The sequence below is a fragment of the Anarhichas minor genome, unplaced genomic scaffold, assembly GCF_050575085.1.
Source record: "Anarhichas minor isolate MPS153535 unplaced genomic scaffold, ASM5057508v1 ptg000037l, whole genome shotgun sequence".
NCBI lineage: Eukaryota > Metazoa > Chordata > Actinopteri > Perciformes > Anarhichadidae > Anarhichas > Anarhichas minor.
The window spans coordinates 2,703,210-2,729,839 of record NW_027466483.1 but is presented as its reverse complement, the minus strand read 5'-3'; the positions used below and the strand labels follow the sequence as shown (position 1 = coordinate 2,729,839).

The window sequence follows — 26,630 nt, the reverse complement described above, 5'->3', positions numbered from 1 at the left end:
CAAAGGATTCAAGGTTTGAGAAAAAGATTTCTTAACAATAAATATTTACACCAGGAGTATGCAGGGTACATGAATACGCTCATCAGTAAGGCCTATGCAGAGCAAGTGCCTCCGCAAGAACTGCATTGCGAGAAAGGGAAGGTGTGGTACATTCCCCATCATGGCGTCCACCATCCAAAGAAGGGATCCCTCCGAGTGGTGTTCGACTGTGGAGCCACGTTCCAAGGAGCATCATTGAATAGCGAACTCTTGCAGGGTCCTAACCTCACCAGCTCACTCCTTGGCGTCCTTACTCGTTTCAGACGGGAACCTGTTGCATTCATGGGTGACATTCAAGCCATGTTCCACCAGGTGAAGGTGGCTGAAGAGGACAGAGATTTTCTTCGTTTTCTCTGGTGGCCAGATGGAGATGTCACGAAGGACCTGGTTGAATATAGAATGACTGTACACCTCTTTGGGGCTGTGTCATCACCCAGTTGTGCAAGCTATGCATTGAGAAAAACTGCTGAGGATAACCAGTCTGAGTTTGCGACTGAAGTATCACAATCTGTCAAGCAGAATTTCTACGTGGATGACTGTTTGAAGAGCTCAGCTACTGAAGGAGAAGCTATCCGGATGATAAGAGATCTCATTGCTCTGTGTCGAAAGGGGGGCTTTAACTTGGAAAAATGGATCAGCAGTAGTCGTGTTGTTTTGCAAACCATTGCAGAGGATCAAAGGGCCAAGGACTTAAGGGAGTTGGATTTGGACCGAGACAAACTTCCAGTGGAAAGAGCTCTGGGTCTGCAGTGGTGTGTGGAGACTGACTCTTTCAGATTCAAGATGGAGTTAAAACAACAGTCTCACACCAGACGGGGTATGCTGTCAGTTACCAGCTCAGTGTATGATCCTCTGGGGTTCCTGGCACCAGTCACTTTGCTGGCCAAAATTTTGCAGCAAGAACTCTGTAGGAGAGGATGTGGCTGGGATGATGCTTTACCACAAGACATCTTACACCCATGGAAAAAGTGGTTGGAGGATTTGGATCTGCTGGCTGCATTCAACGTGGACAGGTGCGTTAAATCAGTGGATTTTGGAGAGGTCAGACAAGCCCAACTACATCACTTTGCTGATGCCAGCACAGATGGGTACGGAACTGTAACATACATCCGGATATTAAATCAGGAAAACCGCATCCAGGTCACCTTTTTACTCGGCAAAGCCAGAGTGACACCACTGAAGGCTGTAACTATTCCTCGACTCGAGTTGTCAGCAGCCGTCCTTGCTGTCAGAGTGGACTTGATGTTAAAGGCAGAGTTGAATTTCCAGTTGGAGGATTCAGTGTTTTGGACTGACAGCACTGCAGTGTTGAAGTACCTTAACAATGAGGACAGGCGCTTTCACACGTTTGTGGCCAACAGAATCTCGACCATCAGAGAAACGTCTGAGCCCTCACAGTGGAGACATGTCAGTTCCAAGGACAATCCAGCGGACGATGCGTCGAGGGGAATGAAGGTCTCAGACTTTCTGAAGAATAGCAGGTGGCTTGAAGGTCCTGCATTTCTTTGGAAGCAGGAGGAAGACTGGCCTAAAAGTGTGTTGGAAGTGTCCGTGGACTCGGATGACCAAGAGGTGAGAAAGAAGGCCACAGCAAATGTCATCTGTGTGTTTGACGTGTCTAGTCCTACTGATCAACTCATTGCATACTTTTCTGACTGGATCAGGCTCAAGAAAGCAGTTGCCTGGTTTCTCAGGTTAAAGGCCATATTGTTGGCACAGAGTCGCTCGAGAAAGCAGTTGGAAGCGTCTGTGGCTAATCATCCGGAGAACACCAGTCAGGATAGGTCGATGCAGGCTAAACGACAAGGTGTCATAGAGAAACCAAAGATTTACATCTTGACACTGGATGATCTAATGGGAGCAGAGATTGCCATCATTTGCTACTGTCAGCGAGAGAGGTTTAATGAGGAGATTTCTGCCCTGTCATCCAGGAAAGCAACCGTGAGTCGACTGAGTCCCGTGTATAAGTTGGATCCAATTTTGGAGGATGGACTCTTGAGAGTTGGAGGGAGGTTGAGCAGAGGAGCAATGCCTGAAGAAGCCAAACATCCACTAATCCTTTGCAAGGACCAACATGTATCCATGCTCATTCTCAAGCATGTACACCAGAATCTGGGCCATGGTGGAAGGACTCATACACTGTCTGTGGTGAGGAAGCGGTTTTGGATCACCAAGGCCAATTCCGCTGTCAGAAAGATCATTGCTGAATGCAGCTTTTGTAAACGCTACAATGGAAGAGCAGTGGAACAAAAGATGGCAGATCTTCCTACGGTGAGAATTCTTCCCGATCTACCACCATTCACCAACACGGGGGTAGATTACTTTGGACCAATTGAAGTAAAGAGGGGAAGGTCAACCTGTAAGCGATATGGTGTTATATTTACCTGTATGGCGAGCAGGGCCATTCATTTGGAGGTAGCCGTTTCACTGGAAACAGACGCATGCATCAATGCTTTACGGCGCTTCATCAGCAGGAGAGGACAAGTGGTGAGCTTGAGGTCAGACAATGGTACCAACTTCATTGGGGCAGAAAGAGAGCTAAAGGAGTCACTCACTGCTTTGAATCATGATCGGATTCAGGGAGTCCTGTCACAAGTTGGAATTCGTTGGAGTTTTAACCCACCAGCAGGTTCACACCATGGTGGGGTGTGGGAACGGTTGATCCGCCTGGTGAGAAGGGTTCTCAGCTCCGTTATACGTCAGCAGAGCTTGGATGATGATGGGCTTCATACAGTGTTCTGTGAAGCGGAGGCTATTTTGAATGATCGTCCAATTACCAAGCTCTCTGATGATCTCAATGACCTGGAACCGCTCACGCCTAATCATCTACTTCTCCTGAAGGGTAAACCAGCTTTGCCACCTGGAGTGTTCGAGCCTCATGACCAATATGGAAGAAGACGATGGAGGCAGGTGCAGTACCTCTCAGATCTTTTCTGGAAGAGATGGGTGAGGGAGTACTTACCCTTGCTCCAAGAAAGACAAAAATGGAACCAGAGGAAAAGGAGTTTGGTCGCTGGAGATATCGTGGTAATCATGGTTCCTTCAGCTCCTCGTGGTTCATGGCCACTGGGCAAGGTTCTGGAAGTTTTTACGGACAAAAAGGGACTAGTGCGTTCGGTGAGATTACAGACCAAATCTAACATTCTTGAAAGGCCAGTCACAAAACTATCTTTGCTACAGGGAGTGTAAATTGATTTGTCTGTAATGCACTTGGTCATAACTTAACATTTTGGCTCCTTTGTTGTATTTTGTTTGAATTGTTATGTCTGTCTGGGTTAACAATTAGGGGCCGGTGTGTTAGAGCCAAAAATGGTATATAAATACAACTGTACTTCTTTGTGTGTACATTGGGTGGCGCTGTATTCCTGTCCGGGGCTCGGGTATATAGGTCCTGAAATCACTGTGTTTGTCAGGTGTTTGACCCCGGAAGGGCAAAAGGTTTTGACCGCGATACTATACACATTTTACCACATCGTGAGAAAGAGTGGCTTTCTGTACATTGTTCCATGACGAAAATAAATGTGCTATCGATCAGCAAACAAAGGTCTCTGTGATGTGTCAAAAGCACCACACCTCACAGATAGTTTAGCATAGCCTACCGCAAGCGCGTCAACCAGGCTACTCCGAGGGAGGAGCACCTCAGGAGCTTACAGACACACGACTGGGCTTCTTTAACAGTCACCATGAGTTCACATAGAACGAAATAAAATTGGTGTCACCAATGCTTTAAAAAAAACGTTGAATCCTATTGGCTGTATTTGGGTCCCTAACACTCACATTAATGCTTCTCAGCAAGAAATTCACTTATATATAGACCCCACCCCCCAAAAAGACAAGAGTAAGTATGTCTAAACTGATTGTAAATATAAGCTGTGTAACTGTTAAGGATACAGGTGGAAATGAATAATGGACACATCACTTTGATGGTCCCTATCTTACTTCAGAATTCAGCTAATCGCAAGCTTTTCAAGATGCCAGGCATAAAATAATAATAATAATCTGATAAAAAGTTACTAATCTCACAGAATGACATTTTTAAGATGTATTGTTATTTAATATTTTGTTTTGTTTTAGTCCTATTTGTTTACTTTTTTTTGCAAATCTGTGTGCTGTGAAAAAGGATGATCATTTTGATGTGGTGCATGAGTTTCTAAATCCTATGCCTATGCTTTTTAACCAAGGATTGTAGTTTGCTAACCTATAAATTACATAGTTCGTTTTTCGTTTGTTTGGTATTTTGGCACTTTGTGTTTTCCCTACTTGATTGCTTTTAACCTCTTAATTTTAGAAGAAATGTCAGGAGATGCTCAAAATAGAAAGTGCTGCAGTCAAGTTATGGCAGAAGGAAACTAGGTGTCTGAAACACTCAACTCTGAACTGAGCGGAGGAAGGCAGCCAACTTGAAAAATTCAATAGTTGTCTCATAAAGCAGCTGGGCAGCACCGCCTGCAGTTTGCTTTCACATTTATTTGCTCATGATATACTTTTGTTTGGCAGGGCCTGCCATCCCTGTTGGAGTGGACGTTCAGGTGGAGAGCTTGGACAGCATCTCTGAGGTTGATATGGTAAGAAAACCTGCATTTATCCACACCTCAATATCATGTGACAGATAATTAAAGATGACGCATGCCACAGTGTGAGATAAAGATAAGAAGGAACGTGATTTACACATACTGGGGAAAAAATAGAGAAAGTGTAGTAGTGGTAGTGTGATGACATGGCGGAGAAAAGTAAAATATGTTTTGTTTTTTTCTTTTAGAATATTATAATGATAATAATAAAACAAATATATATGAATATAGTTAGCACATATCAAAACAGTTACAACGTGCTTTTAGAAAGCAATACAACAATTCACAAAAGAAGAGAAATCAAGTAAGCATTAAAAAAGCAGAATAAGCAAAGGAGACTAATGAAATATCAAAACATCAATGAATCAGCAACAATGATTTCAAAAATCTCTTCCTACAACAAACATCTGTGAAATACATGCAGTAGAGTACATCATCAAGTGTATACATATTCATACACACATATACACATGTTAGCTTTTTACGCTTCAAATCTATTTTCATAATTTCTACGTAACATACCTACAGTGACTGTGCAGGGCTCTGACTTCTGCCAAAAGGTGACCTACACTAAAAAGTTCTGTGCCTGAACACATCCTGCGTGGAACCACACGGAGGACTGAAGCTCACAATGTGCTACTTTTGCTGGGAACAGCCTGCAGGTTGCTGCCCGAGGAGCTCTGTGTGCAGGTCGATAAGGAGAGAGGAAGTTATCTGAGGGATGACCTTGCTAATATGCGATTGAAGTTGATGCTGTTCCTAAACGTCACGCCTATCTGTGTGTGCAGGTGGTCAATAATACGATTTTTTTGGTTATAAGTCAGTGTAAAACAACTTGTTCAATGATCATATACAATATTCATACACAAACAGGCATCTATGCAGTTTCTTCCAGTACAACAAAGGGTAAAATAATCTGGATATATTTCAGTTCACTCCATTTTCTACCTTGAAGTGACTTCAACTCCATGTAACTAATGGATATGGTTCTCTGTAGTCCATCCATCCATCCATTGTCTTCCGCTTAACCGGGATCGGGTCGCGGCGGCAGCACTCCAAGCAGGCTGACCCAGACTTCCCTCTCCCCCACAACATTTTCCAGCTCATTCTGGGGGATCCCGGGGTCTCCTACCAGTTGGGCGTGCCCGGAAAACCTCCAGTGGGAGGTGCCCAGGGAGCATCCTAATTAGATGCCCGAACCACCTCAGCTGACTCCTTTCGACGCAAAGGAGTAGCGGCTTAACTCCAAGTTCCCTCCTGATGTCCGAGCTCCTTACCCTATCTCTAAGGCACGACCCAGAGTTCGTCACCATAGGTGAGGGTAGAAACGTAGACCTACCGGTAAATTGAGAGCTGAGCCGGAAGGCTCACCAAGACCGTCTCTTCACCAAGACGGTCCGGTGCAGCGCCTGCTTTACTGCTGCAGCCGCACCGATCGGCCTGTCGATCTGCCACTCCATCTTACACTCACTCGTGAACAAGACCCCGAGATACTTGAACTCCTTCGCTTGAGGTAGGCACTCCGTCACCCACCTGGAGGGAGCAATCCACCGGTTTCCGGCAGAGCACCATGGCCTCAGATTTGGAGGTGCTAACTCTCATCCCCGCCGCTTCACACTCGGCTGCAAACCGCCCCAGTGAATGCTGGAAGTCACGATCCGAGGAGGCCAACATGACCACATCATCTGCAAACAGCAGAGAGGCGATCCCGAGACCCCCGAACCTGACGTTTTCCACCCCCCGGCTGTGCCTAGATATCCTGTCCATGAAAGTCACGAACAAGACAAAGGGCAGCCCTGGCGGAAGCCAACACTGGGAATGTGTCTGACTTATTGCCGAGAATACGGACACAGCTCCTACTGCAGTCGTACAGAGACCGGATGGCCCATTGCAACGGGTCCGGCACCCCATACTCCCGCAGCACCCCCCACTCCACAAAGCACATGTAGACTGGTTGGGCAAACTCCCAGGATCCCTCCAGTAGTCTTGCGAGGGTAAAGAGCTGGTCCACTGTTCCACGGCCGGGACGGAATCCGCATTGCTCCTCTTGAATCCGAGGTTCGACAAACGGTCGGAGCCTCCTTTCCAGCACCCTGGCATAAGCCTTCCCCGGGAGGCTGAGTAGTGTGATACCCCGGTAGTTCAAGCACACTCTCCGGTCCCCCTTTTTTAAAATGGGAACCACCACCCCGGTCTGCCAGTCCATGGGCACTGATCCCGACCCCCATGCGACATTGAAGAGGCTGTAGTCTTTGGAGAGTGGGAAGGAGACAGGAGAGTGAGGAAATCTGATTACATGTTGACAACTGAGGACCAAAAGCAGTTAAACAGTGCCCAGTCTTTCTCAACTGATGGGCTTTTTGATGCTCTACCCAGCAGCCAGATTTTCTTGGTTGGCCGATCACTGCCAAGCACACAGTGCGAAACATGACAACCAGTTACCACAGAAGCTACTTTATGGTGCTTTCACACCTCAGCGGTTTTGTTTGGTTTAAACAAACTCTTGCCAGGTTAGTACGGTTCGTTTGGGCTGGTGTGGAATCTGTCAATCGAATCCTGATGTGGACCAAAATACTGAACTGAGACCGCTTGAAGAGGAGGGTCTCAGTCCACCGTCCAAGTGGACTCTGGTGCTTTTTGTTTGTGGTGTGAAAGCAAACGAACTAACAGCAAGATGTTATGATCGCAGACATGTAATTTTAGCTGAATTTCAAAAGCTAAACTACTAATAAATCCATCTGCTGAATGTGAAATCTGTGTTACGGTCGGTTTGTTCTGGACCCAAACGCAGACACCGGGACAGCAGAGTAGGTGAGAAAAAAAGGTTTTTATTTGGCTTGTCTGTGGAGCCGGTGGAACATGCAGGTGGAGCAGCGAGGCGGTGTGTGCGGCGGCGACGCGGCACGGGAATCGCTGAGGCAGAGGGAAAACACAAGTTAGTTGCAAAGTCAAAACAAGGCTAACTTGCTCTAAGAAGAGATTTACACTCAAAAGGGGCCGAGGTTGTAGCTACCACTGAGCTGAAGGAACAATCTGGCGATGAGACTGCAGGAAGCCGGGGTATTTGAGCTGAAGGTGATCAAGGTCTAATTGTTGGCAGGTGAGGAGATGAGCCCAGGTGCCGGATGATTGCAGCCGCGCTCAAGCCACACATACACACACAGACAGGGGACAGAGGGGAGACGAGCTGAGGTCACAGTGGAGCCGTGACAATCTGTTCATGAACCAATTTTATAATTGGTCCGAGACCATGTTTATCATTTGGTAACTAACGTATGCACACCAGCGTGAGTATTTTCCCTGATTCACAGGTCAAAAGCTGTTAAAACTGCTGTGCTTGTGTCTGTCTCTGTGTACTTACTCAGTTCATTAAGTCCATTAAAGTGTGTGACAGTGATCCCACAGTAATAAGCCCGCATCATCTCTGTCTCATGCCGCCTCATGCACGTGTCCGTGTGCTCCCCAACTTTGGCACCAGTCTAATAATACTAATAATGCTTATAATCAATTATGTCTTTATGAGCTCTTTGTAAAACCAAAATAACACAAATAAACACATGAGAATCAGTAAAGTGCTGCATAGACTTCAGTCAGTCACCAGAATTTGATTTCCGCACTGGGCACAATCTGTTAAATGCGTTTGAGTGAGCCCGGCCGGTATCAACTCAGCGTGTCAGGCTTTCTGACCCCTACTTGCTAGTGGACATTTATTTGGTTTTGACAGATACTCCTTATAGGGGCTTGCAATGCAGATTATATTAAAGGTCCTATATTGTAGGACGTGAGATTTACATGAAGCTTAAGCTTAAGTTCAGTCAGGAAGACTGTCTTTACTCTTCTTTGCATTCATAGTCTCTCTCGCCCTGTGATTACTCTATCAGCTGATTGTGGGCGTTCACTTTAAATTAACCAACCAGATTCTGCACAGGTTGCTTAAGCCAATCACATCGTTGCTGTCAAACTTTAAAAAATGTTCTCCTCTCTGCTGCTGTCAGTTGTCATTTCAGCTCAAAGCAGATGCGACCCTCTTCCACCCCAGTTACCTCCAGTCAGCATCAAAGTCATGCTCCTCATCATCATCTTCATCATCACCACCACCACCAGTGTGTGGACTCCAGGGGGATTCTGCCTTATCTGACCTCAGCATCACCACCCCTCTATTATACTACTTCAGGATGGAGTTCAATCGCCACAGACTTTGCACCGTTCATATTTTATGCATGTATAATAAATCATTGTTAAATTTTAATGAAGTCTCTCCATAAGGTATACTGTGTACGTATCAAAACACTCAATCCACCTGTATTCAGAAACTGTCTTTAAAACGAGCCGTCAGGACGTCAGGTTGTGATGTCACAACTGTACAGTCACCGGTAGAAGTGCGGCTAAACTCTGTGCAGTCTACACCCCAGTTGCTGAAGACCGGAAAAGCTAACCTATCAGAGCAGCTTGGGCTTTTTCGGGAGGGTGCCTTAAAGAGACGGGCACTAAAATGGAGCATTTCTGACAGAAGAGGAATACAGGTATATTCAGACAGACAGTATGAGGAAATGTAAGTGTTTTTTGAACATTAAAGCCCAAATATAGCCCAAAGCCCAAATATAAGTATGTGTCTGAAAATGAGCATGGTATGTTCCCTTAAATTCGACATTACATTCACTTATATTATACATCTAAATAAGACTGTGGTGTTACATTGTCATAATCTTTAAGCAAGAAGTGAGAGGTGTCCACAAATCAGGAAAAGGCTAATCCCTATTTTCCAATCATGTTACATTCTACAATTCAACATGTTTATATGGAGTTAAAAGACTTGTGATAGCACAATACTTCTAAGTATGCCTAAATGAATGGAAACCAAAGGGAGGGAAAAGGGAAGAAGCAAGGAGTGAGGACATGAAAACTATAAATAGATACTTGGTACTTCATTGATACCTGAGGGGAAGATGAAAGCAACTCACTCACACACTGTTTGGGAAATTAACTGAAATTCCATCTGCTTTTTTTTTTACCCCAACTACCATTTATGGCCACAGTGGTTAAGCAAATGTTACATAGTGTCACTTTAAAGACTCAGTAAAGCAGGTGCTTCTAGCTTCCATAATGTGACAAGTGAAACTCAGTATATGATATGTGTATTTATCAACACGAGAGGGATTTCATCAAATCATCCAGAGATTTTATTTGATTACTCAAAGTGGGCGAACCTTGTTTACTACGTAACAAACATATATTTTAAGCAAAACCACATTTAAACATAACATAACATAAAAATGAATAGCTTTGTTGCCTAAACCCAACCAAGTTGCTTCCTGTGAAAATGGAAGTTTATTTTGAAAAGATGTAACGAGAATAACCGACAGAGTATCTAGTGCATCACAGTATGAAGCCTAAGGCCACTAACTAAGCTGCCGTATTGGAGGGGTTAGGAGTGACAGCGCGTTGTTATGGATGTAGACTGATGAACACCGTCCGTCTTTCCTTTGATTCCACCAGGACTTCACCATGACTCTGTACCTGAGGCACTACTGGAAGGACGAGCGCCTGTCGTTCACCAGCAGCACCAACAAAAGCATGACGTTTGATGGGCGCCTGGTGAAGAAGATCTGGGTCCCCGATGTCTTCTTTGTCCATTCGAAGAGGTCCTTCATCCACGACACTACCACCGAAAACATCATGCTGCGTGTCTATCCTGATGGACATGTCCTCTACAGCTTGAGGTCTGTAGCATTTCAGCATCTGCCTTCTCAGACCCATGTTGATCTGCCTCACAGGATCTCTCGTTTGTCGCAGAAATGTTCTCAATTGACCTTTTTTCCACAGTAGACATTTTAATGTGTCGTAACAGAAGAAGAGCACATTAACAATGTCTCAGTGTCAACTAGTGTAAGCCGTGACACTAATACCATAGGTCAGTGGTTCCCAACCAGGGATCCCAGGCCCCCCTCAGGGGGGAGCCAAAGATCACAGGGGGTGCATGACGACATGCATGACAACCAATGGATCCCTGGAGCCTTAGAAAACACATTCATATCAGGGGTGACACGAATAGCCGTCGACTTGTCAGAGAGGTGGAAAAATGTGTTACTGAAACAAAGGATCATTCTATTCCTGCTATACGGGGGTGCTGAATGTCTGATTTTAGTTTGGGTTTCTCCCAATAAATATCAGCCTATATAATACTGTTGATATGAATGTGAAAATAACCATCACTGTATTTGTGAATAAGTCACCATGTAGACTAAGTTACACTATCCAAATGAGTGCGACTATCGAGCAGCATCTTGGTGATAGCTAGGTTACTGTTTCAAAATCAAAGGATACATTCATGAATCAAAGCACTAGATATATTGATGAATGATTCTCTACAATCAGCAGGGGGATGCTGTAGAAACAGCTGTTTGGGTGTCTCTTAACTTTGTACTTTGGACAGCGCCGCACCTACACACACACACACACACACACCCTACACACCAGTGGTGGGCCGTCAGGGCCAGCTAAGCCTTCTCTGCTGGCCTAAACAGAATCACAAAGTTATAGCTATTTTATAATTTAATAATTTTTCACAAATACACTACATGTATTATAATTATTTTTCCCATTAGCTTATTTTCTCATTGCACAGCTCCTGTCTTCCTCTGTTGCTCTGCTTCCAGTGCAGCTTGTTATAAAGAGAGCTTTTATCCAATCAGATTCAGCCCCTATGTCTCAATGTAAGGAGAGAGGCCCGAGGCCCTCTAGGTAGACTTTGCAGTTTAAGTGAATGGGGACATAATTGTTGATTGTCATAGTCTTCAACCAATCAGATCTTTAGATCACATGTTGGGCGTATTCTTTGACGTACCTTTGGCACCGAGGTAGCCTGCTAAGTACGTCTGCATTAACGTGCTCCGTCATTGGTCAGTGGGCCAGCGCTTGACTAATGTGAAATTTAAGGAAGCTGGCAGAAGTTAGTCGGAGTAGTAAGAGTTCAAATTGAAAGATATGGAAGACATTTTTAGGGTTTTGCTTGGTGTAGTTCAGGGGTCTTCAACGTTTTTCAGGCCAAGGACCCCCAAACTGATAGAGAGATGGAGCAGGGACCCCCGACTATATATACTGTATAAAATAGTGTTTTATATTAAATGGGCCTAGTACCATGTATAAACATACCTCTTTATTGTGCATTCAATACTAAGCTATTCAAATAATACACAGGTTCATATATTCATGTCTTTATTTTAATAAACATGTGCAAGGTACAGTGAGTAGGGTGGCTGTGCCACTGCCATTTATAAACATACCTTGTCAGCTGATACCAATGCCAATATCAAGATTGTCTGTCAATTGCATGATAATCATGCATACAAGCTATTCAAATTGACGTTTTCATTTTAAACATAAATGTGGAAACTAAAATGAGTGATGGCCTATTAGTACCACTGCCATGCATAAACATACCTGTTATCTTGCATACAATACTGAACTAAAATAATGGATACATTCATGTTTAGAGAAAAAAAAAAACTTTTTTTTTTTAAATTGCCTAATCATCCAAAAATTTCGCGGACCCCCTGTTGAAGACCTCTGGTGTAGTTTATTATTTTGTATGAACGGTGTTCCTGGCTGACAGCGTCACACATTTTATAGCTGAATGTGTTTCATTTTAACTGAGCATCTTGGTGTTTGGAGCTACGCTACTCTAACATGAGCACGGCATGTTCGTGACACTACGGTGGACACTACGGTGCTTTTGACAACTTTTGGAGAAACCCGAGTGTATCTACAGATCAACGAACACGTTCGTAGGGAAACGGAGCTCCACAACTGCGGTCCGTCCACGGCCGGTGCACCGGCGGAGGTGGGATCCCGGTCCCGCTGCGAACCGGCGAAATACAACTGGGGAGGCTCGACTGGCGTCCATGAATCGAGAAGGACTTCTTACTGGAACTGAAACGATGTTCTGGGATTAAACTCTTTGTCAACAAAGAAAGGAGGATGGACTTTGTCTTTAAGTGAACAGCATTCGGTAGGTGACCAACTGCGTTTGTTTTTTACATCTGCAGTAACGTTACTACTGTTCATTTGTCTATCGTGTTGTTTTTATGAATAATATTTGATGGCTCGTGCTCTTGTGTGGTGGAATGTGTGGATCCGCTGCAGGTCTGCTGGATTGATGTGTCATGCTTTGTTGTCATATGAATATATGTGACTGGTTCTTATGACTTTGTTGTTATTGTGTTAATTACGTTGATTTGACTATGCATTGTCCGTTAATGACGCAGCGTCCCGTCATGCACGGATTCATGTATCTGCACCGTAGCTGTTCAACTGTAGTAGGACAGCACAGAAGGCCCAGGCATAAAATGCACGGCCTGCCACTGCTACACACGCACACGCACACGCACACGCACACACACCATTCACATTATTGTGAAACAACAGCTAGGTGACAGTCACATGTATCTCGGCCAATCATTTAGTTGTTTTTACTGTTCTTCTATAGACACATACACATATAATGATCCTAGACCACTTGTGATATGATGGTGGTTTCATATCATATTAGTCAAGAAAACGAGCCAGGATTCTTTCTTTTTTTCCGTTGTTGAAGTCCACGTCTTTGTTTTGAAGCCTTTATATTTCCTTCTGTTGAATAATGATGTGGTCCATACTGCCTGAAGGAGCTGCTAACCCTGAAAGACCTCCCTCAGCCTGTTTCCATATGTCACTGTACTGAAGTGCTGCTTCAGAGGCTTTTCGAAGGAATAAGAAAAGCACTCGGTACTTGTCATTTGTTTTCATTGGAAGGGGTTTGACAACACTGTTGGAACAGAAAAATGTTCCCTTCAGACTGAGGGCCCTGTTAACACGCCGGCATAGAACAAGTGAAGGGGTCATTTCATCGGGGTGAGCAAACGTTTTCCCACCGACCAACAGCAGCTGGTAATTGAGTGTCTCACCGTGACATCCTTTGTAGAGTGTCAATGCAGGTCAGGTGGTCCGGTGCAATTCTGGCTTTACAAAGCCGTGTTTGCAGGCGTTGTTTTACTTCTAGATTTTTGCAGCTGGCAAAGGCACACATGTGGAGACATTTTAGAAGTGATTTCTGCGTGTGCTATTACCGCTTGTTTTAAGTAAAGCCTTCCATTAGACACAGTTACATCCATATTTTCTCATGTTTTTGTGTCTGACTATTTTTTTATTTGGTCCAGTATTGAGGGAGAGCGCTGCAGACGCTGTAATGTAATCCTTCAAGGCAACTCCTCTTAGTCAATGTACGTCCACTCAAAGGGCTTGTTTTTTTACCACTGACACTCAGATTGTCGTAGTGTCTGACAACATTATGGAAAGAACCCTAGAGAGAAATAAAAGCATTTTCTTTACCTTTCACCTGATCCTGTCTCTTTGTTCAGGCGTCCAACAAAGTCTCCTTCTGAAATCTCAAGTCAGATCCTCACATCCACACTGTTGAAATCATTGAAGTGTTCAGCCATGACACTTTAGGTAACACTAAGCTACACTTTCTGTGCTCCAACTCTGACAACACCGACACTACTCTCTCCAACTCTTACATGTGTTTCCATCGTTGTCTTCTGGCACATGACACAGTCACAACCAGGAAGAGAAAAGTAAAGAAAGAACTTTCATTTCTCTGTAGGGTTCTTTCTATAATGTTGTCAAACACTTATAATAATTATAAGAATCTCGCCGTGACAAAAAGCAAGCAAATTTAGTGGATGTTCATTAATTGGGAGAAGTCGCCCCCAGCGATCACAGCCCGTTTAGCAGCTGCTGGCTGTAGCGTTCTCCATCAGTACTGGACCAATTTTAAAAACTGTTGGTACGTGGGAAAATAGGGTTGAAAAATACAGAAGTAACCCTTTAAAGCAATAACATCTGATTGTCAAAACTAGACACATCATTTTTTTAAGAGGCAATACAAAATAAAAAGTTTCTTAAAGCTGTCTTTCTAATTTTTTGGCCACTTTTGGAAAACATCACATGTGTTTAAGTAATAATGACCATATCATGTTTGATGGCTAATATGTTAGCTTACAGTTTGCCACACACCCAGCAGACAACGAGCAACATGATCCTTCATATAGCTTTTGTTTCCATCGGATGAATGTAAGTCTGTGGATTCACCACAATAAATGACCTTTGTGGTTGTTGATTTCACAGGTCACAGATGAGGTTGGAGTCGAAGATCAATTTTTGCAGAATTCCTTATTGGACATGAATCATGGGAAGGAAAGCATAGTTTGCTGGACTGCTGAATTCCTTCAACTCTTCTGAAGGAACTGTAAAATCTTTATACCCTCCCGTCAAATAGAAGTGGGGGGTGGAACATACGTGTATGTTAGCCAGTTTAAACTTAGGTCCGCACCTGGAGGTAAGTTATTTATTCTTTCAGGGAGAAATGCTGAGGCAAATGCATGTCAGACATAAGTCCATATATGGAGATGGTCAGAACACAGGCATGTAGGACATAGGTCCCTTTTTAGATAAGAGCTGACTCCACTTACACCTGTTCGTGTTCCCAGTTACACAGAGTTCATTTGTGAATACCAGAGTGTGGAATTTTACAATAAAGAGGAAATATATACTAATAAATCACTATAATATTACATACAATGTTATCAATCCTAACATGCATATACATAGGAGATATAAAATATCTCCACACCTTCCACATTACACAAACACATTTGACCAATTGTTATTAAAAGAATACTTTGGCTACTACATCTTTGGCCATAACTCAAGAATTCATTCGCTATTTGTGACAATTTCAGATAAATCTCTAACAGGATAAAATGCTGAAGTGATGACGTAAACTGCAACCTGACTGGTTGGCGGAGGCAATCAAACCAAGGGTGGAAAATGTAGCTTCATTTTCAAACTTGTAGTCCCACGCCATGCTGATTGAAGTGACTTCACTTGAGAATATTACTCAGACTTTACAGAGCTTCCTTTGGATTCACACTCGCAGGAGTACCAAAATATACAAAAAGCTTCATTATTTTAGTTTGGTGTTTACGTGTTGCATTTTCCTACATTGATTTTTGTTGTTATTTGAGACCAGCATCTTATTTTAGAAATGATAAGAGGTGACCATCACACAGGTTCACAAACTGTTGGATTTCGAGAGCGGTAAAGTGATGTGTTTGGTCTCTGTGTAATAAGCCAAGAATGACGGAATCTGAAAATGTCTCAATGTCATTTTTGGGGAGTTTTACTAAACCAAATCAACCAAAAGTGACCATATTTGAGAGGGTGAAGCTGGGGAAGTTTCAGTCATTTTCTTATAGACTTCCATACAACCAGAGAAGTCGCCTCCTGATGGACATTAGAGAGAATGCAGGCTACACTCTGAAAAAAAAAAAAAAAAGTTGAGTATACTTAAAAAGGTTAAGTAACCTTTTTGAGTATACTCAACTAAGGGCTAATGGGTTGTGTCAACTTAGGATAAGAAGTTAACTCAAAGTGCTATTTTAAGTTTGTCAAACTTAACATTACTATTCAGACCTACTTATGTACTTAAGTTAACATAACTTAAAATATTGAGTTTGATCCTCACGTCTACTCACGTACTTAAGTAAAGAACACTTGAAATATCAAGTTGGAGAAACTTGAAATTGTGTGTTCTTATAGATTGAAAACATACATTAACAGCACTGCCCATTTTATGTTGAGTATACTCAAAAAAGCTGTGCAGCTGGTTACTTAACCTTTTTAAGTATACTCAACTTTTTTTTTACAGCCTTCATTTTTAATTAATTAGAAATGTACACCGTTAAAGAAAAGAAAAACATCTTAAAACACAAAATGTTTAATAACAATAAGTTATTTGCTTGCAAAACAATATTGTCTTTCAATTTCAACACTTGAATAGTAGACAGCAGGGGGTCAACATCCTTATAATCTCCACTTCACGCCATTTTAAACCCAAAGACATCGACTAAAGTTCCCTCCTAATACTCGGTCAAAACAAAAATAAATGCAAATATGTGTCTGCATGGCGCTATGTGGCAGTAACAACAATAAACTAAAATTAATATTAAATTATAATACACCTAAAGTGCAGGACCAGCAGTGGATAGTTCAGCTGTAATATACAAAGTAGTAAGGCAAATAATAAACTTGTTAAACATCTAATACTTAAGGGTGTTGACCAATTTGGTCAACTCATACCATCAGCATTTGGTCAAGTTGGTGACATTTCAGTCCCTCATGAAAATCCAGCCAAGACCATAGGCGTGGTTTAGATATGGCAGGCTACTTCAGCAAACTGTTCTTTAAGGCCTGAACCCGGGTAGAGCACTGGGTACCAAGGTTCATGAACACCTTTTGAATTACTTCAAAAATGTGTACCGTAACTCCTTCGGATAGTCCAGATTAAGAGCCTAGATGAGCCCAAACAAAAGGGCAAATGCGGTTGGGAAGTCGCATACATCCTCCAGGACAATCCATTCCTCAATAACCAGGGCGATGCTTATTGTTGTTGGACTTGAGCAGACCACCCAACGCCATCTTCAACAACTGAGTATTCCAAGTTCAACTCCCTTGACACAAAATTCCTCCGGGTCTGTATTTTAAAGAAAAACAAGCATAGAGATACATAAATATAAAATATTCACCCCCTCTTTAAAGTTCTCTTTTTTTCCCCTTCCCATTCTGTAACCATACATTTGAAAAGTCAAAATACATTTTTGGTTGGTAAATTTTCTGCAGATTTTAAAAACTAAAACATACCATATTCACCCTACACATTTGTATTATAGTATTTGAATATTTAAATATTCATACTCTGAATGTCGTGTCTTGTCATTAAATAAATAAATAAATAGAGCAGAATACAGGGAAACATTTGCTCTCACTGTACAGGCTTCCTTCGATTCAATAAGTGACAAAAACCTGAAGGAACTGGAGCAAATCTGCCATCAAACAATGGACAAAATCACTCCAAATCTGCCAGATTCTTACCCTAAAGACATGTAGCAGCAAAGGGTGCTAATGGTGTGTAGGGGCTTTTTTAGTTTTATTTTCTTAAAAAGATTAGCTAACCAAAAAGGTATTTTGACTTTGAAAATGCACTGACAGAGAATGACTTTACAATTAAAAATACTGCAAAATATGTACATGCATCATTTTTAAGTCAGACAAATCTTCAACAGGTCTAAATACTTTCTGAATGCACTGTATACGAGGTCTCAAAACCCATGACTAATTTGGGCTTGGAATTATAAATGTTACCAGTAAATTTGAAGGAGAATTGCTGTTACAAAATGCATGTGATGCAGGCACCACACTCGCATGTAACCTTGATGCTACAGTAATATTGCCAGTATTGGCGATATCACATGAAATTAAATGTTAAAAACTGTAAAGTTACACATATTAAACTATTTAGGTGGAATAACAAAGTAACAGTGAAGTAGAAATGAGGGTTTGATGAAAGTTTGCATTAGTGTTTTCTTGCTCAATGTGCAACCTTAATGACATTGGCACATTAGTCTTACCAGACATTTCTTCAGAAAGCCGTCCGGCAAAGAACGGTAGACCCCATAGAGCTGTAGACTTTCTGTGGGCAAGCACATCAGTTGTCTGAAAGATACAAAATGAAGATTAAAAATCTATATATTTATAATAATTATAATTCAAAAAATCCAATGCAAACTATAGAAGACAAAGGCATTTGGCAAAATGCTTCCAGCATTGTAGCATGCATTTCAGGTCGGCTGTATTCACTAACTAAATGAACCCATATTTTACCACTGTATATATGGGCATCATGTCTTTTGGACATAGCTTAAGGGTGAAAACACAATAACTTTTCATCTCCGAAATCACCAATTTGAAATGTCAATTAAGTCAAACAATACAATACACCTGTGAACATTAATGTGTATTCATATTTATTTTGTTAGACAAACTGGAATATTAAAGGGTGATCTGATGGTAAATGCTCTGCTCCAATGTTATGGTTTGCATAGTTGTCCATTTTATAATTGATGTCTTGTGTCGGATTTTTCTAAATAATTGTGAAAATGCCCCTCGTCTGTCCCCCAGTTTTTGGTCCCAGTTCAAATCTAATTGAGGATCCCTGCTATACCACATGCACTTCCTAATTATTGATTACCTGTTCATCAAAGTTGTCTAGAAGGATCCTCATGTCCTTTCCAAGTGTTCCGCGGAGTGATCTGTACAGCTTAATAAGCTTCGATGAGTGTGCATCCAATGATGACAGGAAGATCCTCTTCAGGTCCACTCGAGTAATTCTGTAGAACTCTGCACAAAACAGTTTGCATGTAAAGAAACAATGATGCAAGTTTATGTTCAATTGTATAATTGTCCAAAGGCATTAGATACATGCTGCTTTCGTCTTCAGAACAACCAACAGTAGCCTGTGGATCATTGCACTCTGCAGGCAATTCTTCATCTGCTTCTGGTAGATCAGTTGGAGTTGTTGGAGATATTACAGATTATCTAAAATCATTAACACTGTAAGATTTGTACTTCCGGCTTACATGACTACTGAAGGACATTACTTGTAAATTCACAGTTTTTGAATAGACAACAAACAGTCACATGCTGCTTCAAATGAGCCCTGAGACGGCCTATGCATTTTTCTCGCACACAGAGGACCTTACAGTCACACAATTCACAACAAAATGTGACCTGTACTTTAGGTTTACCAGACTGTTTATGTACTCTTGAAAGGTGGGATTTTAACGCACCAGTTGTCTTGAACGTTCAGGTGCAGTCTGTAGACAGGCACGGGAGTGGTTAGAATCACGCCTGGTAATGTCTGTAATGCTTTCAGAGGACATCTTGACTGGGGTGGAAAAACTTGCATCCAAATCCTATGAAGGAAAGATAAGAACATGTTAACAATGTGCATAGTTGTCAAAACTCCATGCAAATCTAACAGCTTCACATCCCCTTATTTTCAAAGTTGCTCAAAGATGGGCAATAAATATTGCCAAGGAGTAATGGTACATTTTTTACTAAAACAGAAAAGCAGTTTGCCATGATTTATTAAATGTACACTGAGAACTGAGAATTTAAAAGATGATTTCACTAACCTCTAACTATGTTTACCTTAAGTGTGTAAAGGAGCTATTTGCAAGTCATTAAAATGGTTTTATCATAATGACAAACAATACTATGAGTGATGGAAGGAAGGGGGTGACCACAAAAAACAGACCCTTCATCCCCCCTTTTGCTGAGTCTTTTAAATGAGTATTTATGCATTATTTGTTTTGTATCATCAGGGAAGGAAAAGCATAAGTCAAGGAGTCTTACGAGTAACACAAATAAATGGGATGCACAAAAGAACGGCGTGTTGCTTTAAGTCTACTTCATTACCTGGACTGTATCTAGTGCACCTTAATGGTACACGCGCGCGGGTAACTTAAACTAGCAGCCCTCGACTTTCAACACCACCAACACTAACGAACGGCGAAGCACTTTGCAGCAACATGTTAGCTAGCTAACAAAAACCAACCAATGTAGCATACGGCGCTATAACGTTGTGCACGTGCATACAACGTAGTAACGTTAGCTTTAGCTAGTACAGACGTTAACTTTAACATGTGCAAATTCACTCGACCATGCAAAACCGCAAGCCGCGGGTCATTATCGTTAAATTACACATGACATTATAAACACGTGAAAAATAGGGTGGGGTCCGTCACGTTGTAAACTTTTTAATGTTAACTTTTGCATTAAAAAAAAACAACAGGTTCGCTGACTAGCCCGTTAGCTAACACACTCCAGAACATACACAGCCTTACCTTGTTAATTTGTGCTCGAGGCAGACGGCATGCTGCAGCAACACTTGAGCTGGCGTGGACCGGCGCGGAATTGCTATCTCTAACCAAAGGCACTGGTGTAGCGCAGTGATTAGACGTTTTTTTCCCTCTGCTGCTGCTGCTGCTGCTGCTTCTGCTTCTTCTGCTGCTTCTTCTTCTTCTTCTTCTTCTTCTTCTGGTTTTACGGCGGTTGGCGGTTTTTTATCTCTTTATTTAACATTGTCAACAGACATTCAGCAGATCATGAACATTCTTACACAAATAAGATTTAGGTATAAAAAGTAAATGTCAATCAAATGAAATCTAAAAAAATAAGGTATCTAAACATAATGATATCAAAAATCAAAGTATCTTAACAGGGGCTAAAGAAAATAATGTTTTATTTATTTTATTTTATTATTTAAAATATATAATTAAAGTAGTATATATATACACATACATACATATATGTACATGTATATATTTACTAACATCTACCCATGCACAGTGGCCTTAGTTACCTCAGCAGATGCCCTACCACTATGCTAAGTTTTCTCGACTTAAAAGTTTCAGTGGACTGCACTCCTTATTAGTAAAGTTGACATTTTGAGTTAGCTCAACTTTTTTCAAAGGGATTTGTTGACTCAACTTTAAAAAAGGTATTAGTACAAAAAATTTGAAGTTGGACTTTTTAGAGTGAAAGACAAGAAGCATTGGTTTCACTTTTCAGACCTGAAGGTTGCTCCTTAGTTGAATATACATTAATGCTTGTTTGTCCATCTAACATCAGATCATTAATTATCAGTAAGTCAGCACAGCAGGTGAAAGCTAAACCAAACTGTAATGGATGTTTTGCTAAACTGTGAGCTTGACTACCTGTCTGAACTATGACATCAATGGCTCTAACCAATCACGGGTGTCTTCATGTGTTGAGGAGAACTATAGCATGTGACTCCATGTGATTTCTTTGCTTATTTGCTTAATTTTGTGACAACGTTCAAAAAGTAGCACAAAATGTAGCTCAAGCGCAAGTTCAGACAGGAAGACACTCACTAGTAATCTCTGTCTTTCCTCTCCTTGTAATTACTCTATCAGCTGATTGGGGGCGTGCACTTTTAAGTAACCAACCAGATTCGTCACACAGTTTCCTTCAGACAATCAGATCGTTGCTGTCAAACTTTAAAGTGTTCTCCTCTCTGCTGCTGTCAGTTGTCATTTCAGCATTAAGCAGATGCGAAAGCATTAATTAAGCAGTGGGTTACCCTTTGCAGCTTAGCATTTTGTTGGTACTGAGTATGTCGGACTCCGATTCTGATCCTTTTGTAAGACGTGCAAGTCACAGTCTCGATAGCCAGCCGGAGCTGGCATGCAGCCCGCTGGAGCCGGCAGGCAGCCCGCCGGGCGTCCGGCGCAAAAGCACTCGCCTTGGGCGGCGTAGCGGCTCCCACCCAGAGGAGCAAGAAGCCCTCTTGGCTCAGCTGGAGGGTCGTGGCATTAATCCAGCACCAGGCCTTCCGCTGTCCCAGCTCCGTCAGCTGATGAGGCTCACAGTTGGCCTGCGGCTGCACCAGGGCGGAATAGAGCGAAAAAAAACGGCTCAGCCCAAGCACCACAGGCGAAAAGGAAAGAGGCGGTGTCTCGGAATCCTGCTCCACCAGCAACTCCTGGCCCATCCAACACAGACAACGCCGTAATCTCCACTCTGCAGTCACTGGTGAGCTCCATGCACACCATCGAGGCTCGCCTGCAATCCCTGAGGAAAGCGGCAATTCCGGCGCCAGCATCAGTTACCATCACCGCCACCCAGGACGCCATGCGGCAACCAGCCGTCATACTTAGCCAGGCTTCCACTTCTTCGCAAATAGAAGTAGCCCAACATTCGCTGGCATCTGCGGTACCGGCTCCTCCAATGGCTACTGCAAGGATGCGCACCCACGGTCAGTCTGCCCCCGCCGTGCAGCCAGACTTCCCCCACAGGGAGGGAAACATCGTGGTTCAAAAACATTTTGACGCAGCATCCCTCTACTCCAATAAATCCCCAGTCACTGTCGCTTGAACTTGCCTCTCATCCTGACTCTGTGTTTGTAGACTATCTGCTTACGGGCTTGTCACAAGGTTTCCGCGTGGGAGTCCTTGCTATGCCTACTGAAACGTATGTGGCTAAGAATCTACAGTCAGCGGTAAATGATCCAGATACGGTTTTTCAGTTGCTCGAGAAAGAGGTTAAGAAAAAGTATGTAATTGGCCCCTTCAAGTCCTCTCCATTCACCGTGTTTCGCACCAGTCCTATAGGGGTAGCCACGGGTAAGTACTCGGGGAAGAAAAGGTTAATCTTCGATCTGTCCGCTCCTCGTTCCTGCCCACTTCCAAGCGTTAACAGCCTCATCCCTTCCGAGCTATTCTCTCTCCATTACGCCTCGGTTGACAATGCCATTAGATTAATAAAACTAGCCGGTCAAGGCGCATGGCTCTCCAAAGCAGACGTCACTGATGCGTTTAAAATTGTGCCGATCCATCCTTCTCAGTGGCATCTCTTCGGAATCAGGTGGGATTCCAATTTCTATTTTGGGGTACGGTTGACTTTCGGGTGCAAAAGCAGCCCGTTTATCTTCAACCAAGTGTCCGAAGCACTTTGCTGGATACTACTTAATAGAGTCAGGGTCCCAGCTGTCCTTCATCTGCTGGATGATTTCCTGCTTATAGATTCCCCACACGATAGTTCAGGCTCTTCACTAGATAAGTTGAAACGGTGTTTCCACTCCCTTGGCATTCCACTCTCGGATGAGAAAACCGTGGGACCAGACACATGTCTGGAGTTCCTGGGCATCATGCTCGATACAATAGACATGAAAGCGTCTCTTCCGATCGCGAAACTGCAGCGCATCCGCGAGATTACCAAGTCATATTGCACGGCCGGGAGCATAACAAAACAGCAGTTACTCTCCCTGCTGGGGCATCTTAATTTTGTCATGCGCGTCATTCCTCAGGGACTCTCATTCATCTCCCACTTGTTGGATTTGGCATCTTCCGTGAGCAAGTTGCTCGATCTAGTGTATCTAGTGTACATTCTTCTACGATGATCTGGTGAATTCCTCGGATTCTTTGAAGTTTTACACAGATGCCGCACCATCCGTGGGTTTTGGGGGGTTCTATCAAGGCCAGTGGTTTGCTGAACCGTGGCCCCCCGCTTTTGCAAAGTTTGAAAATTCCTCAGCACTGTATGAGATTTACCCCGTTGCCGTGGCCTACTTTGTCTGGGGGCAGCACTGGAAATGCAAGCGCATCTCCGTCATGTGCGACAATCAAGCAGTTGTCGATATTATCAATAGAGGGCGCTCTTCTTCCAAAGATATCATGCCTTTCATGAGAAGCATCACTTGGGCAGCCGTCACCCACAACTTCATTATCACTGCCCGCCATGTGCCAGGTCATTTTAATACTCTGGCTGATTCACTTTCCCGCTTTAAATTCCAGGCTTTCCGGAACATCTGTCCAGAGGCCAGTCCCGTGTCAATAACGGTGCCCTCATGTCACACCCTGATGCTGTCTTAAAGCAAAGCCACGTGGGAGATTATATGGAGGCAGCTAAAAAATATATGAGGAAGGGTTTAGCAGTTTCTACTGTAAAGACGTACGATTTTGCTTGGAGTACTTTCGCTTTGTTTTGTGTTACAATTGGCATGCCTCTTAAACCTGTTCTCATAAACACAGTTTGTGCCTTTATTTGCTATTGCATGGATGTTCGGCATTTTAAACCTCCTTATATTTGTAGTTTGCTTGCCGGCCTTCAATTTAATATTAGATGCTATGATCCTGCGGCATCTAGTTTGTTTTCCAATGCAGCCATCAAATTACTGCTAAAAGGTATTGCTAAATCTTTTCCTCACCTGCCAGACCGTAGACAGCCTATCACGCTTCCTATATTGCACAGGATGCTTACCGTACTCCGAGCAGGTGTTTTCTCCCCTTACGTTGATGTCTTGCTCGAGGCGGTGTTTTCATTAGCTTTCTATGCTTTTCTCAGATGTGGCGAGTTTACTACCTCGTCTAATTCCTTCAATTCTAACATAGACATCACTTTTGCCGATTTGACTTTTCATACCAATCATTATGACTTATGGCTCAAGCACTCCAAATGTGGTGCTTGCTCTGTTGTTGTGGCTCGCGTAGACTCTGGGTTTTGCCCGTTCCTATCCATGATTAAGTTCCTACGGTTGAGACCTATTACGGGCTCCACTTCTCCCCTGTTTCTTACCCCAGGTAATGGTCTGTTATCAAAAACTTGGTTTAACTCTCATTTCGAGGTTGTCCTCGCTAGACTTCACTTATCACCTCAGCTATACTCAGGGCACTCTTTTAGAATAGGGGCTGCTACTTCAGCGGCTAACCAAGGCATCTCCGCTACTACCCTACAAAAATTGGGTCGTTGGTCATCCTCTGCCTTCACATCTTACATCCGCCCCGATCTCAACACCATCCTCGAGAATCAAAGATCATTGAAGCCTTAAAATCCGGTAAGGAATGCATATGGTGGTGGTGACACGTTCACGTCGATGGTTATATTATTGGTTGGTCATTATTAGTATTAGCTCATAGCAGGGAATAGCGTTATATCCTTCTGGAAGTGTTCCTTATAGTAACACTAAGACATTTCTCTAGCGGGCTAAGGGCTCTCTCAGCACGGTACAATACCGTGCCTTCCCTGCTACGTTTACCTTACTCTATTCCTCTGGTGTGACTCGACCGTTTTCTCCATCTGATTGGTCTAACACTGTTTCCCAATCTCCTGGTCTCACATGACCTGGCTTATCGTGACTGTTTTCCTAGGTGAACGTGACCTGGTTTAACGTGACTGTTTTTCCTAGGTGACCGTGACCTGGCTTAACGTGTCTGTTTCCTGGTCCGACGGGACCGTTTTACTTTCCTAAAAGAAAAGGAGGGTCTGAGGTGCCCCGTTTCTAATTTCCTGGTCCGTATGATAAGAGACCCGTCCAGAGTTGACAAATTTCTAATTTCGCAGTCAGATATGACATAATTTCTATTTCGCGGTCCGAATGATGTGAGACCTGTCAAAGTATGACATACGTTCTAGTTTCCCGGGTGAGCTCACCCGGTCTGGTTGTGCTGAGGCAGTGAGACCCCAAACATGCAGGGGCCGTAAGACCCCCAACCATGCTGTTCTACGTTCTCCCTTGAACCCCCCTATTCTGCTCTGCGGTCTAAACGTGACCCCGACTATCCTACGCTGCGGTCTAACATGACCCAACCTGTCCTTGTCTGCGGTCTAGCTTGGCCCTCACCTATCCCGTCCTGCGCTCGGACCCTCCGCAGGGCCGACCCCGCCATATGTTTCGCGATCTGTTGAAATCCTGCCATTCTCCACTATGGGCTATATAGACCCGCACTATCCTGTCTCTGCGGTCTTCCAGACCACCGTATCCTAGTCTGCAGTCCATCGTGACATTCCTCTATACTTTGCTTTAACTAAAACTGGACCTCTCACCTCTGGTCTAACATCTACTCGTTCATGTTCTACCCTTAGATTTCTCTCATAACTAATTTTCTATTTTCTTAGGAAATTCACCAGAGCAGTAGGTAAGGTATTTATTTATTCATATAAATACATTTCTTTTGGGGGATTAGTCCTATTGGACCTCAGTATCCCTACCCTCGGTGATAGTACTTCAGGATGGAGTCCAATCGCCAAAGACTTTGCACTTTTCATATTTGACGCTTGTATAATAAATCATTGTTAAATTATAAAAGAAGTCTCTCCTGATTGAAATGTAGCTCAAGCGCAAGTTCAGACAGGAAGACACTCACTAGTAATCTCTGTCTTTCCTCTCCTTGTAATTACTCTATCAGCTGATTGGGGGCGTGCACTTTTAAGTAACCAACCAGATTCGTGACACAGTTTCCTTCAGCCAATCAGATCATTGCTGTCAAACTTTAAAGTGTTCTCCTCTCTGCTGCTGTCAGTTGTCATTTCAGCATTAAGCAGATGCGACCCGCCTCCACCCCAGTCACCTCCAGTCAGCATCACAACCATGCTCCTGATCCATCATCAGTGCAGCAACTCCTTTCACCACCACCACCAGTGTCTGGACTCCAGGGGGGATTAGGCCTATTGGACCTCAGTATCCCTACTATCGGTGATAGTACTTCAGGATGGAGTCCAATCGCCAAAGACTTTGCACTTTTCATATCTGACGCTTGTATAATAAATCATTGTTAAATTATA

The 26,630-nt window shown here is 43.1% G+C and overlaps 1 protein-coding gene across 1 annotated transcript in view; it reads left to right on the top strand.

Annotated features, from left to right (window-relative positions):
• gabrr2a (gamma-aminobutyric acid type A receptor subunit rho2a) overlaps nt 1-26,630 on the top strand; it is a 78,511-nt gene that overhangs the window by 35,267 nt on the left and 16,614 nt on the right. Inside the window, exons 3-4 of the mRNA XM_076107028.1 lie at nt 4,537-4,604; nt 10,107-10,330. Of these exons, the coding sequence (XP_075963143.1) occupies nt 4,537-4,604; nt 10,107-10,330 (292 nt within the window). The remainder of the gene's footprint in view (nt 1-4,536; nt 4,605-10,106; nt 10,331-26,630) is intronic.